This window comes from Fulmarus glacialis, unplaced genomic scaffold (assembly GCF_000690835.1).
Source record: "Fulmarus glacialis isolate BGI_N327 unplaced genomic scaffold, ASM69083v1 scaffold16300, whole genome shotgun sequence".
NCBI lineage: Eukaryota > Metazoa > Chordata > Aves > Procellariiformes > Procellariidae > Fulmarus > Fulmarus glacialis.
The window spans coordinates 25,765-45,339 of NW_009188466.1; the positions used below are offsets into that span (position 1 = coordinate 25,765).

At 38.6% G+C, this 19,575-nt stretch overlaps 1 protein-coding gene across 1 annotated transcript in view; it reads right to left on the bottom strand.

Annotated features, from left to right (window-relative positions):
- EBF1 (early B-cell factor 1) overlaps positions 1-19,575 on the bottom strand; it is a gene marked incomplete at its 5' end in the record, with an annotated part of 72,427 nt that overhangs the window by 17,125 nt on the left and 35,727 nt on the right. The window contains one exon of the mRNA XM_009578768.1: positions 13,679-13,767. Coding sequence (XP_009577063.1) covers positions 13,679-13,767 — 89 coding nt within the window. The remainder of the gene's footprint in view (positions 1-13,678; positions 13,768-19,575) is intronic.

Genomic DNA, 19,575 nt, shown 5'->3' on the forward strand with positions numbered 1-19,575 from the left:
AAGATCCTCCATTTACTGTAAAACTGAGGGAACCATGCCAGCCTAATGGGAAGTATAAAATAACAGGGCCATTTCACTAAAAAGATATTGGTACTCACACAGAGATGAAAACTTCTCTAACAAACAAACAAACAACTGAGTAGTTTCCATATATTATAATTGAATCATACTGAAAAAGTAAACACCATATAGATATTACAAAGATAGGAAGGCAAAATGAGAGAGAAAGACAACATACTTCACTTGAGGGGTAAAAAAAAAGCTTCTGCTTACCGCTGCCTATAGGATGGAAGTGCACTGAATTCCTGTCTCTGAATTTCAATGGCAATTTCCAGAAAATAAGTCTACAGTGGGAGCTAGAACCTTAGCTTTTCTAAGCCATTGTAGTCTCATCAGCCTCCACCCAAACTGAAAATCACAGCCTAAATCTACAGCACTAAAAACAGTCATGCATGACCTTACCACCTGCTCCACAATGAGCCAACCTTATAAATAAAATATAGAAAGCCTATATGAGGCAGCAGAAAGAACAAACACTGAAGTGCAAATGCGAGCAGGCATCTAGCCATAAACATCGAGAATCGATGATTAAACCACCTCTTAACCACAAAGGTGATAAATGCACAGCAATAGGGAAAACACACCCTATTCCAACAGTCTCGGTTGCAAATACTGCTGACAAAAGAAGGAACAAAATTATGATGATCGCCTGTAAGTCTGTCCTTGCAAGCCTCCCGTCTTACCCCTATTATCCTCCTGCTAATATGGTGTACTTAGATACTAAAAAAAGGTATCAGCCCCTTTTTTAATCCACACCACTCATGCTGCTGGTCTGCATTTCCATAAATGATGGGCATATAACAACGGCAACAGAATTAGTCGCTAGCACAGATGTGTACTTCAACTAGCTACACAGTAGCATGGAATAAAGTAGCATTAATATAGTTGCATTGGAATAACTCTTTGAATAAACTGACATTTGAGAGTCTGGATGCTCCCACCATATTATCATCAGCTGAAGCATCTGGCAAGTAATTTGGACGGAGCTAAAAGCTCTGGAGTTCTCTGCTAATGTGAGGTCTCTAAGTCAAAGGGAGAAGAGTGGGTATGTGAAAGCAGATATGCAGAACTAAAATCACTCTGCCAGTGCTTAAATCACCTCTTTTAGGGACTTTATCCAACAGTGATTACCTGACTCACATCTATGTCCCTCAGATAGCTGTAGAACTTTGATTCTCCTAAGTATGTTTGCAGTATGTCTTGCTCCAGACCTCTAAGTTTACCAGAAAAAGGCATTTATAGCTACCTGCAGGAATCCTTCAGAGTTGTCAAATTTTAACTCATGAGGCCAATCTACCCTCCATGCACACAGCGCAGGGCTGGTAAATTGTACTCATATCTATTCACATCCTACAACACATCACGTGGTAGCTGGTAGATGTCAGTCATATTTGGGACTCACTAACACTGTCATTAAGAAATCGACGCTATGGTAATTCTCTGGCATCTTCTACAGCATTTCCTACTGGTTATCTTGCAAGCTCACACTGTGAGGATCTAAGGACAGATCCCCCCAGTTTGAAACATAGCGAGATCACAAAAGGAAACACATTTTTCATGCTGTACAAAAGGCTGCAGTATTTATCCCAGCATGCAAAGACCGGTTCTTCTGCACCTACTTTTTCTTAGTTATGCAACCCCATCTTTCATATTATGATCAGTTTGTCAGATCCAGTGAATCATTAGAAGACAAAATAAATGGGATACAAACGAGATCATGAATGGATAAGTCCACATAAACTCAATTCAATGGCTAACAAAAAATTCTTCACCAACTTCCTTTACAGAAATTCCTCCATCCCACCACTTTACAGTGACTCATACTATTCCCATCTATCTAGACAACAAAAAGATTATTCCTGATTTATCCACGAACATATGAACAAACAAATGATAACATTAGATTTTTTTCTTCTATCTATCTGACCTCAAAGGTTTGCCACAATGACCTAAAAGCACATTTTGCACTCTAAATTTTCCTTATGTGCCACAGCTACCTTCAGTCCCTGGGCAAAACATACAGAGACACATGTACAAAGCAATCTCAGATAGGAATCTCAGGCATTTCTTTTTGAAAATTTACCCCAAACTATTTGTATCAGCATCTACAGTACTTTGAAGCAGATGTTCATTATTGAGATTAATGAGCTTTTAGGTTTGGAGGGGTTTTGTTGTTTTGCATATGTAAGATTTTCTGATAGTTCTTCCTCTGCTCTTCATAGTATTAACATTCCTATTTCTTGAAAACAGCTGCAGATGAGAGTTGCAAGAAAAAAAAAGAAAAAAAAAAAAGAGTTATTACTCAAAGTCTTCTCCTGACCATTTTATACCCATATATTTTTGGAAAGTTGTCAAAGTCCCCTTATGGAAGAAGAAGAATGTTTTGAATTATTTGAAGGGTCTGGACTTAAGTAAACTTAAAAAGAATTTGGAAAAATGAACAGAGACACTAAATTCTGAGACTGTCGTTCAAAGATACTGCACAGGCTGTTTTAGAAGCTTTATTCTGCAGATCGTATTACTGTGCCCATTAGAAAAATTCTCTGCAATACTGGGGATTAAAAAAAGATTAAATGTGGCTTGTGACTTTGTGTGTGGCACAATGTAGATATCCAATTATGTATTTGTGAGAGTGAAAAAACATTTTACTTGGCAAATAGACAGGCTGATACCTATTTTCTGTCATTTGTATACACAAAGACTTTCCAAATACAGGTCAAGTTGTATCACTTTTAAATTGTTCTCCCATTAGGTCAAATCTAGAATGTATTGGGCGGCATAATTCACTTGACTGCATTTAAACCTATAGAGATATATAATTATGTTTGATATTGCAAGGCAAGAATGTCTGCTGAGTTAAATCAGCAGAGCTATCTAGCAATTAAAGTGTAAATTGTACATATGTGTTTTGACCGTTTAATTTTCAGAGTTGGTCTTTATTAATGCATTTACCCGTATAAATATCTAAGTATGCCAAATTAGCTATTTTCTGTAAAAAAACAAGTGTTCATCTATATGCAATTAAAGATCCACCTGCATTTTCTTTTAATGAAGGGGAAAAAACCTCAACAAACCAAAACAAACAAAAAAATCCCCCAGCATATCATGAAGATCTGTGAAACTGTCACTTTTCTGGATTGTATGCTTCAGGTAGGAAGTGTTAGTAGTTAGAAATTGAGAGTTCAGGTTACTTTTAATAGCAGGAGGAAAACTGAAAAATAAGACGCATTGAAATTCTGACCTAAAATGATATTCCACTACGTTCTGTGGAGAGTGAGTGCATAAAAATGTTGAAATAGAGACTGGAATAACGTTGGTAGATTTTAGTATTACCGTTAAAACACTGCTCAGTCATAACCCCTTCAAATGACTACTTTCACTTACATTTTATCATCGGTATAATTAAAAGAAGTCTCTTGAAAGGGGCATTTTCATTACAACGAAGGACCACTTCAGACCCAATTGAAATTAAAAGACAGACCATAGATTAGGTGTAGATACCAAGGGGTAATTTCTAGGGAAGCATAAAATGCCAAATGTGTAACAATTATATTTTATAACTATGTGTTCAAAGGACAGTAGTTCATTGTACAAAGAGGCTTTGGCTCAGAAAGACTACTTCAATGAAGTGCCTCCTAGCATATATTCTAAAAAATTTTCAACTTTCTTGTCAGAAACAAAAGATATTTTGTTCCTGACACTATTATTTTTAATTTACAGCTTTAAAAATTCAGTTGAAATTATCCAAAGCAAGTACAAAGGTTGAATAACCATGTATTTAAGAAATTAAATTTATCCAACATTTCACAGAGACAACACTACCTTTCTGTGTACACCTCCACAATGTAAAATTTTACACAATCTAGGGTTCCTTTTCCAGTGGTGAGTGAAGATTACCATTGTCACTACACCAACATATTTTATGGAAGTGCTTCAAAACTTGCCACTGATTTTTCAAAATACATCACTATTTCAGTAACCTTTTTGATCATCAAAAACTCTTTGCTCTCATGCTAGTTTAAAGCTGAAAAAATGAAAGTCAGATTATCAAAATATTAGTATATTTCTTTCCTATGTATTAAAAAAATACTTTTACACACATCTTATTTGTCAGAGGCTCACATTTGGAAAAATTAAGCACCCCTATTCTGTAAAATGTTAGAACTTCAAGATACAAGATGCTGTGTCCAGATGAAATTATGAATACAGCATTATTAGTAAAGACACTTAGGTCATCCTAAAGAACAAAATCAACAGAAACAAATTCCAAAATTTCTGTATCTTAGATCTCCCGTGAACAAAATCTATGTTACATATATGTGGCACTGCTTTAAAAAATGCTTCTGTGTTTTGTTTTCATTCTCCTCTCAGCAAGCATATAATTTGTCATCTATAGTCACAAATATATTCCAAAACATTCTTCAAAATAAATCCAAAATGCATATCCGTGTTTACACAAGTAGCATGAGATTGTATGCTATTGTACTTAGAGGACATTTCAGTCCAGTTAAGTTATATCAACATAAGTTACATGATTGACTTTTACAACAGAAAGAAAAGGTTGTACTCAAACAACTGTTATTGCCTCAATGGAAAAAAAAATCAATGAAAGTAAAATGAACAAGAGATTTTGTCCAAGTTGCAGTTAATACTACTGAAGAGCTATGGATATTAAAAGGTCAACAAATAAATTAGTCCAAGTGTTATGAAATGAATGATTTGGCTTATAATTGTATTGAGTGCAAATTGTTCACTGCCTATTAGACCAGGTAATTTTTAACCATGGTACCTCAATTACTGTTCCATAAGCAATAATATAGTTGTAAGAGCCACTGGTTCGATCGAGTGACCTATGAGACACACCAGGACAGCTGACTTTGCTATGATGGATCACTGAGCCTGATCTCCAAATGGTGCCAAACCTTCCCTTCCCGTGAGGAGATCTCATAAAAGAAACATTACTGCTTGATTCATTTCACCAAAATGTTTGAGTTTTCAAGTGTCAGCAGCTGAGTATAGATTGTGAAGCTCTGTATTTCTTAGAAGAATTACGACAACAGGCATCCTATTGCTTCCAGCACTCTCTGCTAAATGGCATCATGATGGTTAGGAGGATGCTTTTTCTGCTACTCAATTGGACTGTGTTGTGAGAAATACCCGGCAATCATATTTTACATCACCACGTAAACCACTGCATAACACCTAAAACTAGGCTAGAAATGGAGACTGTAGGTGAGATTATAGACATTACTTCACACTTCTGCAATGCCCTGCATTCAAAGATCTCAAAGCACCACTTTAATGGGAACAAATTAAACTTCACAACATACTTTCTAGGAAAATATTCTCTCTCCCCCATCTTCATCAGAGACAGCCTTAAAGCATAGCTGCTTGGCTGAAGTCACAATGGTCTATGGTTACAACCAAGGCAAGTTTTGTAGAGTGAGGTAATACCTTTTATTAGACCCGCTGATACAGGCGAGAAAAGGTACAGTCAGCAGGTGGGAAGCAAGGCTTGTGCGCCCAAAAGCTTGTCTGGTTTTTTCCAGTTATATCTGTTAGTCTAATATAAGATATCACCACTCCCTACAAATCCTGATAGCCTTAAACAGGGGAAAAAAATTAATCTGATATTGCTTTCGTGCTATGAAGTAACATACATGGTACTTCATGAGGAGGAAAGGCAGCAGCTGCGTTTCCCCATTGCTCCTAAGGGCACGCTGTTCCCTCTGAGCCAGGGCTCGAAATACAGCAATAAAGGTCTCACCACACTTCCCACAGGACTGGGCCTTAAAGGACTGTAACTACGCAGTAACTACACATATCTGCTCTCTGCCCATATATAAAATAAACTGAAGATGTAAAGGCAAATCCTGAATTATCAAATAATCTGTGCAGAAGGAACCACAATAATAAAAGCCTAATTAGAATAGATTGTACCACATACAACCAAATCCTGTTAATATTGCCACTCTGCTATGTTTTTGATAAATCACTACATTCAAACAGTCTATTGGGAGGGTGATTTTCCATTTCATCTCTCCATTGAGCAAAAAAGTGCCACGTGACTGGAGTCTGAATTTCAATTTCACCAGCATACAGTTGAACTGAATATTATTTGGCACAATACAGTGTACAACTGAGCCACTAAATGGCTGATTTACTAAATTATTATTAGATGAGCTCTTGCTGTTCCAAGTGAAAGTGCAGTCACTGTCTCTCTTCATGGTGTGTTCAAATTGTTCTGTGTTTAAATATTCAGCATGAGGCTAATGTGAACTGATGAACTGAGACTACAAACATTCACTTTCAATACAGACAGAGAGACAGAGATGCAACATATCATGTGGCCTGCGGAGGTGAAAATGATTTATATTTAAGGATGCTGCTGCCTACTTCCATTACTATAAGATATTCTTAATTAGCTTTGTGTTTGAATCAAGAGTTTGGAAACGTAGCTAAAAACCAGCTCCAGCACTGAACTAGCTGGGTGGCTATGGAGGCTTCAGAACCCCGGTGAAGTGGTACCTGAGCCTGGATCTCTGTCAGTAAAGTGCATGAGCCGCCACCACAGTTTCATACTTTACTACCTTTAGTATTTGAGTTGCAACTAAAGAGCATCACCTGCAATTCCGACCTCAGTGTCAGAAATCCTAGGAAATGTAGAGGACTGGCCATGTTGTGTAATTCTATGACTTTTCGAGTTGGGGGGAGATGGGGAAAAAGAGAAAAGATATATTTTTTTAAAAGGTTAAAAAAAAAAAGAAACAATTTCTTTACTGCCACCTGCTGGAGTTGACAATAACCCTTTGTCATACTAAAAGAACAAGCGTCTTCACTTAGAGGACAGTTACGGCAAGCATTTAAAATACTGTGATCCCAGACACTTACAGTAGATTAGAATTTTTTATTGGTGCTGTGTTGCCATAACAACATAAAGACAGCAGATGACTTAAGCTAAGCTTGCAAAGCAAAAGGCTGCTCATCTGGCAGTTAAAATGAATACAGTTCACTTCACAAGTTCCCCATATGGACCCTTAGTGTATGGTAATGAGGATACCATATGGTGGGAGAAAATGCACAGAGAACAATTGTGCTCTACTGGATGAGTGAAGTGAGCAGGAAGTTATGAGGAAACGCAGGAGAGAGATTTGTGTGTGCTCTCTAACTCAAGGGTTTCTTTCAGAGGGGGGTTCTCTCTCTTCTTAATCTTCTTCTTAATATATACATGCATGGAAATGACAGAGAAACATATTGTACATTTTGCAACATCATTCATCATAAACTGTCAGCTGTGTTTGTAAATCAGCTTGGTAAGATCTTATAAATTTGTAATTCGTAAAAGGTAAAAGTGCTAAGTTTTTAGACAAAGTGCAGGAAAATTTAAGCACTTCTGACAAGTAGAAACATTAGTGGTAATCATTTTAAAAATGCTTGCATCTTTCTGCCTGCATGTTTAGCTGTAAATAATGCCGCAATGAATAAAAGCTTTAAAAAGGGGAGGGGAGGATGAAATGGAATAAATATTTTTTATTTTATTTCCAGAAGGATAAAAAGTAATAGTTGATCAGAACCATATGCATGCAAGATTCTGCTGCAAATGTACATATGCTATACAGTATGCTGTACTAACCAGATCCTAAACCTGGTAAGACAGCTTGCTAAAGGCTGCAAAGTCAATTTTGTACTACACATGCTTCATAAAAGATGAATATAAATGCATTAGTTAGACACGGTGAGCTAAATTAGAAGGTCAGGCAGGGCTGGAAGGGCTGAAATATCACACAACCAATGACTGTAATTACTCTTTTTTTAAGTCTATTAAGTGGTGTTGTTCTATCAAGGCTCAGGGGTATAGGACATGAAGTACAAGATAAAGTAATGTGTATTTATTACTCCCACGGGATCAATTTACTAGATATTTTCAGCTCCATGGAGCAAAATACACAAATGCAGCCTTTGTTACTTTCTTCAAACTGTGGCTTTTTCCTTCAAAAGCTCTGCTCCTCGAAGGGACCGTGTTTACCTGTTTGGTATCTTCCTGCCACCCTCAGTTGATTGTTGTATTTAAAAACAATAACAATAAGGATACAGGAATAGATAAATGCGGGGATCCCTCTTACAGGATGTTCAAACAAGTGGTTCGAGTTGCTCAGATGGAATGTGCAGACTAGAAATTCCAATGCCAGGCATGATTTTTACCCCAAGGTGAAGCAGAAATCAGGAATGGAGAATGGCGCAGAGCTCCTTGTCATCATGTTAGCCCTGATCTATTAAAAGTTTTGTCATAGATTCTAAATTACACCATCTGCTCTAATCATTTGCTGAGTAAATGCTGACCCACTTATAAAGAAAACTCACTGAAATGTGTATGCACACTGGTGACCTTCAGAAAGGAAAGGGCTCCTTGCCAGCCATTTGTATGGCTCTGCCCTTCAGCGAGTGCCCAGTGCCCAGTGCCCAGTGTGGCTCTGTCTCTTAGGTCTCTCATTTCAGACTCTTTGTGTATTCCCAGACATGCCTCTGACATGCACCACCCTATAAGGGTGATACTTTCATAGTAGCTTCAGGCATCTTGGTTGTCTTCTTCTCAATAGCTTTGAAATTCTTTCCCTGAATATTTTCAATAGGATAAATTGAAAACCAAACTCCAAAAAAACCTAAACAAGCCCCTCAACCAAGTAAATACCCAAATTGTTAGGAAATGAAAAAACCCCAACTGTTAAGGGTTTGATTCCAACCTTAACTCTGCTCTCACATTCCTATAAATTTTACAGTACAGCATAAAAATCGCCAAGCACATCTCATGCCCTCCTTGCTATACAGACGAACTCCAACAGCTCTTCTTCACATGCTCCCCCTTCCTGCCCACACTTAGCATAAAATTTTTCTAACAACCCTCTTGTTACAATGGGTGGAAAAAAAACCCAAAATATGTGTTTCTTAGCTGAAAATTACTAACTTACGTTAAAATACAGTATCTTGAGTTAGCAGATGGAGATCCGTTCTGGACTTTCCATCGGGTCTGTCTGAAGCAGTGAACCTGAGTTGCCTCGTCTTCATTGCTATTTTAACCTCCACGAGCAAGCCTGGGCCAACCCACCCACATTTAGAGATAACCTTTATTTGCAATATAAACAATACCCATGTCACGATGGATAAAGGGCAGATCTGTGGGATTTCATATGGGAAAAGACAACTGCTTTTGCCAGCCACTGGTTCCTAACAACCACCTGTCTTCTATTAGTGTCCTAAACGAGGAGGTGGGATATGTCTTGGGGGGGTCTAATGACTGACCAGAGAAAAGGAGCTGAAGGGAGGGTGGAGCCTGGTTACATGTGCTCTCTGCTCAGCAGGGAGGCCCCTGTGTGCTACAGAGAGAGAGAGAGGCTCCATTTTCATCTACATGAAGAGAAACCAGAAGCAAAAGTCCATTTCAGGTGGGATGAGGGGTCTCCTAGAAAGAGCATTTAAGTACCAGACTGGGAGGGAGAGGACATCACATCACATCACGGAGGGGGTTGATGCAATAACTTGCTTCTCAAACACAGAGTGAACAATCTTGTGCTTAATTTAAATACAAGTGATGAGTTGTAAGAGTGGTGAAAATGGCAAATAAATTCTAGGAAATTGCATATAAAGAGGAATCGTTGTTATTAAATCATTTAGGACGGATGTGCTTCAAATCTAGCTCACAGTTGAAACTGTTTTACGGCTATAGCTGTGGAGTTTTAACAAAATTGCAGAATCGCAATGTATCTGCCAGGGACTGATTTTAAGGATTGTAGGACAGTTCCATGAATGAACCTCAACAGACTCAACATGTTGTTGTGATCTGAACTCTTTAGTGATTTCCCCTGCAGTTATGTATGCAAGAACCAACAACACGTGTGTATTTGTGTGCACATATGCAAACACATGAGACAGGGAAATTGCACACACATGTACAGACTTATTCCCCAGCTCCACAGGCAGGCTTTCTACAGACTGCTCCTACAGGACAACGATACGATTTCTTAACATTAGCATCATGGTGTTTCTTTTCACTTCTCCCCAGAGATCTCTTGTTTCCTCTGATCTGCCTCCTGTCTGTATTAGAAAGGAAAGACTATACTGCCCAGCACACTCCTGGTACTTGATCTCACTCCAAGCTTTGGGTGCTAATCCCACCACCTCTGTACTGCCTGTCTCTCCTCTTGGTGCATGTGTTTGTGCGTGCGTGTGTGTACAGACATGCACATCTGCTAATGACAACCCTACATGGGCTGCTTTCCCTGACCTGCTTTGTACAAGAAGGGAAGAGGACTCTGGCCCATAGCTGGCTCCATAGCCCAGCTGCCAACATCAGCTCCCGCTCATGGGAGGACATTCTCTACTGGAATTTGGCTACTGAAGCACTGGGAGACAGAAAAAATCTCAAAATCTGGCTTTTTTCTTTGCCTTCTGCTTCCAGCAGATAGAACATTTCAAAAAATTCATCCCAAGTATGAACAATGAGCACTTCTGAAATACTGGTTCTAAACTAGTGGAGAACAAACTTCTCAGATAGCCTCAATGGTTTTAGAAATGCCTGTTGACACAGATATGGCTCCTCAGCTCTGGAGGGTAGGTCATGTGCTAAGACTCATTTGATGGCCTCAACAATTCTCCTTGACTGCAGGGATAAGTCACACAGCAAAATGCTCTTGTTGGTCCATGGGAAGGACTGCATGCCCTTATGAACACAAAAATTATAACCATTTCTGTTTCTTGAAAGATCTCTAAATCATCAGTAATGTTTCAATGGAATAATGGCCACAAACCCTATCAGCAATCATAGAAATGTGTTTTGTTTTATTTATTTAATGCATAAGTACAATCTATTTAGTGAACAGAAAGTGATAATGCACTGGCAGGACAATGGGGAAAATGGAGGAAAGGATGTTGAAAGCTTTGAGCACTGCTCTCCTCTCTGCTGTCTCACTCTCTGTCTCTCATACATTTGCCCTCTCTGCCCGTGGTTCCACTGTGGAAGCCATATGGCTTCCAACTCTCTTCTAAGTAGCCACTGAGAATTGTCTATAGTGGAATACTGCCAAAGGCCTTCCTGGTTTAATGACATGGAGAAGAGCGCTGTGCAGTGCTCACCCAGCACAGAGACTCGCTGCGTCCTTGATTATGATCCTGGAGCCAGCAAGCGATGCTGGGAATTGAACCATCAGTGCCTCAAATACAGAAGTCGACATGTGCCAACCCCTGCTGCATTCAGCCTCTGTGCATGGCATATTAATGAGTCTTGAACTTGAGGTCCAACCTTCAAGCTTGCACACAAGGAATTACCCAAAGACAAAAAAAAAGGTCCTCTTCGTCCTGTTTCCCTCTAACTTTGCATAGCAATACTAGTTTCTTCACTGAGTTTGTTCAGTCCTTAAGCAGTAACTTTTTTTTTAGGCCATCACATCATACCTCTGCATACATAACCACAATTTCCCTTGATTTAAAGATTTGAAAAAATAGCTTGAAAAGATACTCAGAACAAACACATTAAGCCAAAAGGGTATATGAGAGGACAGATGACTCAGTACTAACCCTCATACTCATACCCTATCCATAAATACCTGCTAAATGTTGGAGCCAGGATATGGAGCTAGATGGAGTTTTCTTCTGCCTGTTTTTATGTCCCATGACACTAGATAGCAGGAACTTGTGGTTATCAGTGGGGTAACAGTCTCAGCCTAAATGGGAAAGAGGAGGCTGCTCAGCCTGATGGCTACATTCCCACACCAGCACGAAAGAGCATTGCTGGGGACCCGCTCAGTGCCACGGGCATCAGAAAGGGAGCCCAATACCTGTGGAAGTTAGTGATGTACTACAAGCCCCAGCTGCATAACCCAATTTGGAATTGCTAAGTCTTTTTTCACTTGAATTTCCTGGTTTAGAGGAAAGCCATGGCCACCTACTAGTCAGCTGGAACATTGAACATTGGGTTCAGGGAAGTTTTGCAGTGTTTCTTTTGGGCCTTGCAAACCCCTGGTGCATATTGAAGGCTGGTCTCTTATTTTCTGAGAAACAATTTTTCTCCACGTGCACATTTGGCAGCAGAGGCACAATACAGATGAAAGAGCCCCTACGGAAGGATGCTCTCTTTCTTTGGAGAGGGTTGCACCTCTGGTGGGAAATTTGACAACGTATGAAAGCTGTGTCCTGCTGCAAATCTGTCCAAAAGTCAGACAAAGGGACAGCTTGTAGAGGGTGGACAGAGCCAATGTAAAATGTAACTCTCCAGGACAGCATGTTTCTCTGGTAGTAAGAGGGAAGGATAACACATCATCAACCCTGAAACCACAGTCTACAGCCTTCCTAGGCAAAGATAAAAGACTTAACAAGCCTGTAAAAAACCACCACATACTGAATTTTATTTCTGTCAAGCAATAAAACAAAATAAGTTACAGTGTTCATGAAATCTTCTCACCTTTGAAACACTTTAGAAATTTAACTAATCAAAGCCCATAACAATCCCTGATGAAAGCCTACTGACAGCTCAGGAAGCTACAGAAGAAAGGTCACAAGATTTACCCAGTCACAAAGGCTATGCTGGATGTGCATTATTTGAGGGATCTGGCCTAAGGCATCAAAGCCCAATTTCTTCTATGTCTCAGGTCTGCAAATTCACATCTTCCTTTCCATAAGCCAAAGGCGGTGTTCTTCAAATACACATACTTGTCCTATTTGACTCCCCAGCTCACTCACTAACAGCTATGATGCTAGAGCAGATAAAACACAGGGTGGCAGTTGGTCACATACAGTGACTCCAGCTCATGCACACTACTGCTCAGTGTTCCTGTGGCAAAGGGCAACACTTTTTCAAACACCCTACCTCTTTCTCCAGTATATCACAAAACTCACCGCAAATTCTCACCAGAGAAAGTACAGTATGGCAAGGTAGCAAGAACAGATGTGAGTGCAGACCCAGACAGCATCTTCACAGTACAAGACAGAACCACTAGAAGCCTATGTGAACTATTCTGTTTCTTCCTTAGCTTTTACTTGACAAAAATCAACAAAAAAACTCCCACTAATTTTGATGGGAACAAACATCAAATCACTTCACTACACATTGCTCTAATTAATTGCTCTAATTATTTCAGCAATCCTGAAATAAAGCAGTATATAACAATAATTATCCTAAACCAATACATGGTGCAGCAGCAGTGGGGACACATTCCCTGAAGATCCAAATAACTTGATTTTATCAATGGTGAAGTTCTCAAAATTATAATGGCAAGTACTACTGTGATACCAAAACCAAGAAGTGTCATTCTTCTATGAATAAGCTGCTCGGGTTCCAAAATAGCAACCAAAAACGTGTTCTTTGTTAAGCATTCCAGAAAACAGAGTAAGATTTGTTTTCAAGAAAGACAAGAGCTGTTTGAGTTAGCTGTGACTCAGAAAGTCACAGAAGTCTCATAAGCCTACAATGAAAGCTGCTGATTGGGCTTTATTGGCCATGCCTCTGTTTCAGCTTATCTGGGTTGGGTACTAAGCTGGGACCATTACATTTACAGTCTTGCACTTTCAGACAAAAACATGCAGTAACCAGCTTTCTCATATTTAATAAAACAACAAACTTTGTGCTGACCTTTGGCAAGCGTTCGGGGTCACCAGGGTGCCGGGGGATAACCTTCTGTAACCTTTGGAAACCATAGTCAATGGTAGGTTCGTTCAGAGCTGAAACAACAACAAACAACATCGTGATGTGACAAACGCATAGCAAGCAGGCTCCGTTGCACTGTAGCAATTGGCAACGCCTTGCAAGACCGAGGAAGGATCACAGCAAAATGCCCTTTTACTGAAATCTGCACTGACTATGAAGTCTTGGTCCGAACGCTATTTGAGATTGGTTCGGAGGCTTTGGTTCAAACAGCAGTGCAAACCTTTCCACTTGAGTTCCTAAAACAAGGTTGCTGGAAAATTTGGGGATGTTGCATACATCTTCCAAATAGGAAGCAAGTACTATCTCTGAAAGTCGTGATGAAATTAATTTGATAAATACTTTGCACCCCATGTTTCATGTTGTTTTGTTTCCTGCTTTCATACTACAAGGAAGGTCCTTTCTGATTGGAAGACAAAAGAAGTAGCTATCAGGGAGTCTCTCCTGTTCCAGATTCTATTATACATTTAATATGCTCCGTGTGCAATGATCACATATAATTTTGTTGTGAACTACAGGCATTGGTCTTGGCAGAGGCTTTATATTTTACTCATCGACACTGACTTCAGCAGCCCGGCTCAGGCTCCGATCAGCACTAAACTGATCCAAAAGACTTAATGAATTAAAAAAAAAAAATCATCTATGTTTTCAGTTCATCTTTCCCCAGTCCTTGTCCAATAAAATGGAGGAGAGAAATGGTGGAAGTGGGACACTTTAATCTTCATGAAAATGCTGGTCTGCCTGCATTAATCGAAGCTCTGATTGTGCCAAGCCTTTAAGCACATGCTTATCTGTAAGCACATACTTAAACCCATTTGCTTTCAGCAAAGCAAATTTGAGCATATTATGTTTTTTATATGATTGCCTATAATTACAGGGGACTGCACTGAATGACCTTCTAGCTATATTTCCAGTCATATGATCACTTTAAAACTCAGATGTTAGTGAGACTTCAACATGTGCTTAAAATTTCCTAAGTGCTTTGGTGAACTGGAACAACAGTCAAGCATTCTTAAGCATCTCTAAACAACAGCGCATCTAGACTCTCCCATGCCAATAGAGATTATGAAATTTTCCACAGCAATTTGCTTGCAATTTTTTTGAGTTAAATGAAAAAAAATTTTTTTCTAATATGGATTTTTATATTTTCAGCCTTTTTTTTAGTGGGAAGGAAATCTAATTTTTTTTTTCCATTTTTATGTCACTTTAAAGTTTTGCTTACTTTGTTTTAGCTTATTAATAGCAAAAAAAATTATGTCTTGCACAAAGTCTGCCTACTAAATCATGAATATATCTTGCACCTTTATGATGGTTTTATTATGAACTTTATTATGTGGCTAGAATGATGCCATCTGATTCTTGAAAAGAGATTTAGCATCAAACTATATCTCCCAATCTCACTTGTGTAAGCACTCTCATGCGGCTCAGCGATGCTTATCCCACAGCAAGCTACACAACTCCATCAGTCTGATCAACATGGCACAATTTGCCCATACTTCCACCTTTTAAGTGAAGAGAACATTTTTTCATACTCCTAACCTTAAAGATCTTTAGCCAGACCACACTGTTACCATGAAAGTAATATCTAATCCCTGGCTTGTTTTTAATTAATTGGTGTTCCATAAACAATCCCACAAAACAGTCCAGTTTTTAAAGAAACTGTTCCATTTAAATTATTATTTTCAAACCACACTTCTACAGCAGATGGTCCTACTGGCAACCAAAGGGTCAGATTTCTATATCCTCCTGGACCTTCAGTACATCCCAACTCCATAAGCAGGCCCAGCGATGCTACTGCAAAATGAGGCAGAAGGAAGGTGGTGGAGGGGAATCCAGATCTACCCAGCAGCAGTGAAACAGAAGTGTGTGCCTGATGGGGACTGGCTGGAGAGGCACAAGGTCCAGCAGAATCTCAATATTTCTCTAATATCAGAAAGGAATCTTCCGAGCATATCCTGAAATTACGGTTACAGTATTATGGTAACACTAGAAATCTTTCAGGATTTTACCTTCTGGGCATTGTCAGTAGTTTTTTATTGCCCCAGAGATCACGGCATCCCTCTAGTCTTCTCTGTTTTTTTTCATGCACTTCCCTTTATCGGGAATATCTGAATTTGATCTTTTATTTATATTCAGGTCATTGTATGGAAGGCGTGAGAATAAGGCTTTTCCCCTGCTTGTGCCCTTTTCGGTTTTTGGATGGTGGGGCCTTTTTTCCACATGTTTCCTTTCACACCCTGGCCACATGCTGTCCACTCTGTTGCGTAGTTTTGCAGAAATTATCACAGTACCTGGGTTTGTAAACCCCCGGTTTCATTACCTTTGAGTTTCCTTACATGGCTTCTTATCCTGGACCCGTTTAGTTTAGACCTTCTTCAAATTTTACAACAAATTAATTTACTGCTATTTATATTTATTATCAAAAATAGCTGTTCTCTGAGAAGATTAAAAAAAACCCCTACAGTTCTAATTTACATTTCTTTTGCAAATATGTTAGAAGATTTTAGCGTGGCTCTGTCAAATGTGTTTCTTCTCTAATTCAGTCTAGTTTATGGCCATTTTCCCTTTACATCCTTTGGGAGAGTAGTTACTAAATTCTGCAGTATTATAAATGGAGGCCAGTTCTGAAATCCCCCCAGAGATAGCAGTCATTTTCTCATATCTTCCCACACATTCAACACATTTGAAATCCATGGAGTATTTCCTGTGAGTATTTTCTGAACTAAATGACCAAAAAAAAATGTTAATTTTATGGTCCAATCTCACAAGGCATCAAGCATCCTCTGAGAGATACTGAAAACTTTCTGCTTCAAATAGCTTCAGCTTTACTTTAGTGGTGGGGAGAGGCTGCACACAGCAATTTGCAGGATTGGGTCCTAAACTGTAGTTGTCAGATATCACTCATTAGTCTATAACCATTCAATCCTTTCAATCTTAGATAAAATAAAAAACCAAATCTTTAGCTGCCTGAACATCTAACCACAGATTGGATGATATCAGCCCTCCATTCCTCAGTTCATTTATAATCCAAGTCACATGTAATCAGTCATATCTCAAAGAAAGAGCCCTGTTTAAATATTTAACCCCACCTTCAGCGTTAAGGCCACACCAGTTCCTGTGTTAGTAGCTGACAAAACTCCAAAGAAAAGGTGATATTCTGATCTCCAAACATTGCAGAAGAGCCAGTGCTCAGGCCACCATTAGTGGCAGCTAACGTACAAGGTCAGATACCAGCTTCATGCAAGGTTTTGCCTCTGTCCCCAGTATGCACGAGTCTGGTCTCTGCCGTTGAAGTCCATCAACAATAACGCATTTCCCAGTGCTCTAATTCAAAGAACGTTTTTTTTTTCCATGATTGGAAAAAAATAATCAATTAGAAACTCTCTATTTGTGTTCTTGACATCCATACATTAAAAACAAGATAACACATACTGTACTTAAAATGCATTCCCATTACCCTAAATTTTAAAAGTACTATTGAAAGTACTACTAACTTTAAAAAACTGTATTAAATTCAAATAGGTCCCAAGGCTAATGGAAGCAATTTGTATACCAACCCAAACTGACTGGCCCACTTTTCAAAATACAGGTATGATAATCTTGTGGTTTTAAAAGGACATTTAAATTGAAAGACTGTGAATTTAGTACATAATTATACCGATAGAACCCTTTAACTTGTCAACTTGTAAATCTAAAAGGCTATCAATCATTTCTAAAGAGGAAATAAACCTTAAAATTCTTTGATTGACAGTGCTTACTTTTTATGTGGAAAAAAAAGGAGTAAAGTGGCCAGAAATCCATTTACAAAAGTACATTGTTTTACATAGGTGAGTAAAAAGCCAATAATTACACCTCCAAAAGACATATAAATCAAAGTAAGTACTTTTCCCTCACTTACATATTTTAAGTTGCAGTAAACTTCAGGTAACTTTTTATTAAAATACTTTTCCAAATGCAAAGCTTATTGAAGCCATTAATAGAGTAGCATTTTCATTTAAGCTAATATAATCATTTTTGCAAATACAAGATTTAAGCCATTTTTCTCCTTCCAAACAATAAACTTTCAGCCTGTCTCTTGTGTGAATTAACTAAAATTACACCCAGGTGTACAAAATCTGTCTATCTATCCTAGTGTATGAGTTAAGGCACAATATTTATTACTCTTACCATTTTATGAATTACTTCTTAAACCCTTGAGGAAGAACTTTCTTTCAAATTAGACTCTAACAGAATAAGCCATGAAGCTCTTTATGCAGCAAGTCTAAAGCCATAACTCATAAAATCTAAGGCTTTTAATCAAGAAAATGCACAATGTCTATGGAAATAAGGATGCGTACATTATATTCATCTTTTCAAAGTCCAACTTATTTTTCAACAGAAATGCTGCTTATGCCTCTGAGAAAAATGTTTCCACCATAACTATAATTTTAAATTCTGCACGAATAATTTTAATAACTACATGTAGATAATCCACCATCTTAAAAAGTCTCTTTCTCTTTTTTTTTAACTAGCCAGTGGAGGGCTTTTTTTAATATTTCACATAATGAATTCCTACTGTGTCAATAAAGCTTTGGTCGTTAATTGAATGACTGTCTGATGTATCTGAAAGGGGAATTTGTTTCTCTGGCCACGCTGCCAACTTACAGCAGAATGATCGACACTTAATATCAGCAATTAAAAGGACCTGTTCAAATATCATATGGAATTCGTAGCTTGGGGTAGTGTAGGAGAACTCTTCACCAAGGAAAACTCATTCAGTGAATGCAGAGAGTAATTGAATTAGACATATTTTAACATTATTATTCAAAGAAAAATAAACACACACTACATAGAAGCATTATGGAAATATTTCAGAACGTAAAACATATCCAGTTAATTTGTTTCCCATGCATTCATGGTTTCATTTATTCCTTTTATTTTTCAGCCCTTGTTTCTTTTTCATTCTGTTTGACCCAAAACCAATGAGAAAGCAGCACTTAGACCTATGAACTTCCCATATGCTTTTCCAGTGGAAAAGGCTGCAAGGAAAGGGAAGGGACTCTAAGAGCTCAAATAACAAAAACGAAAAAGGCTGAAGGCTACAAACAAATTGGCCTCAGGTCCACAGGTCTGACCGTCCCTATCCCAGATGAGAAATCTGATCTTGATTGTTTTAAGTGAAACACCCAGGGAAAGGCTGCATGAGGGAATTAAATGTCCCACAGTGCTTGCTCCTGTGGTGCACCAGGGAGTCGGTTTTCTTGGAAGGCAGAGGCATCGTCCAGGAGAATTTGAAGAAGGTAAGAATGACCTGCAGAAGCACAGAGCTATAAGGGCTTCAGATTATGTCCAGGAGGTTATGGCTACAACAGTGGAATGGAAGAAGATTCTTTAGACCTTTGTCTCTTCACAAATCCATTTCTTTTAAATTTGGCTCTACAACAAAATTAGACACCTAGTGACAAGTCCTGAACTATAATGTCAAAGAGATGGGGCGTTAGGATGTACAACACAGTTGTTTTGAGTTTTTTTGTCCCTGATGAAAGAAACTTCACCAAAACATAAATAGAAGTTGACTCTGTGGCCAAGACACACACAGTTACCCATCTCAACAACTCATAGCCACAAAGAGTATGAAGAAATCCATGCAAAAATGCTGGAGCACTGTCACAGCAATGAAGGCCAGGCCAGGAACACATTTAATGTGTCTCTCTGTGCCCAGATTAAACCAGGTCAGAACATTTGAAGGGAGAGAGAATGAATATTTTAAATAAAATCAAGGGCAGCTAGGAAGGCAGACTCTTCAACGGGACCCTTGCAGTCTTAGCATCTTCAGAAGCATTTTA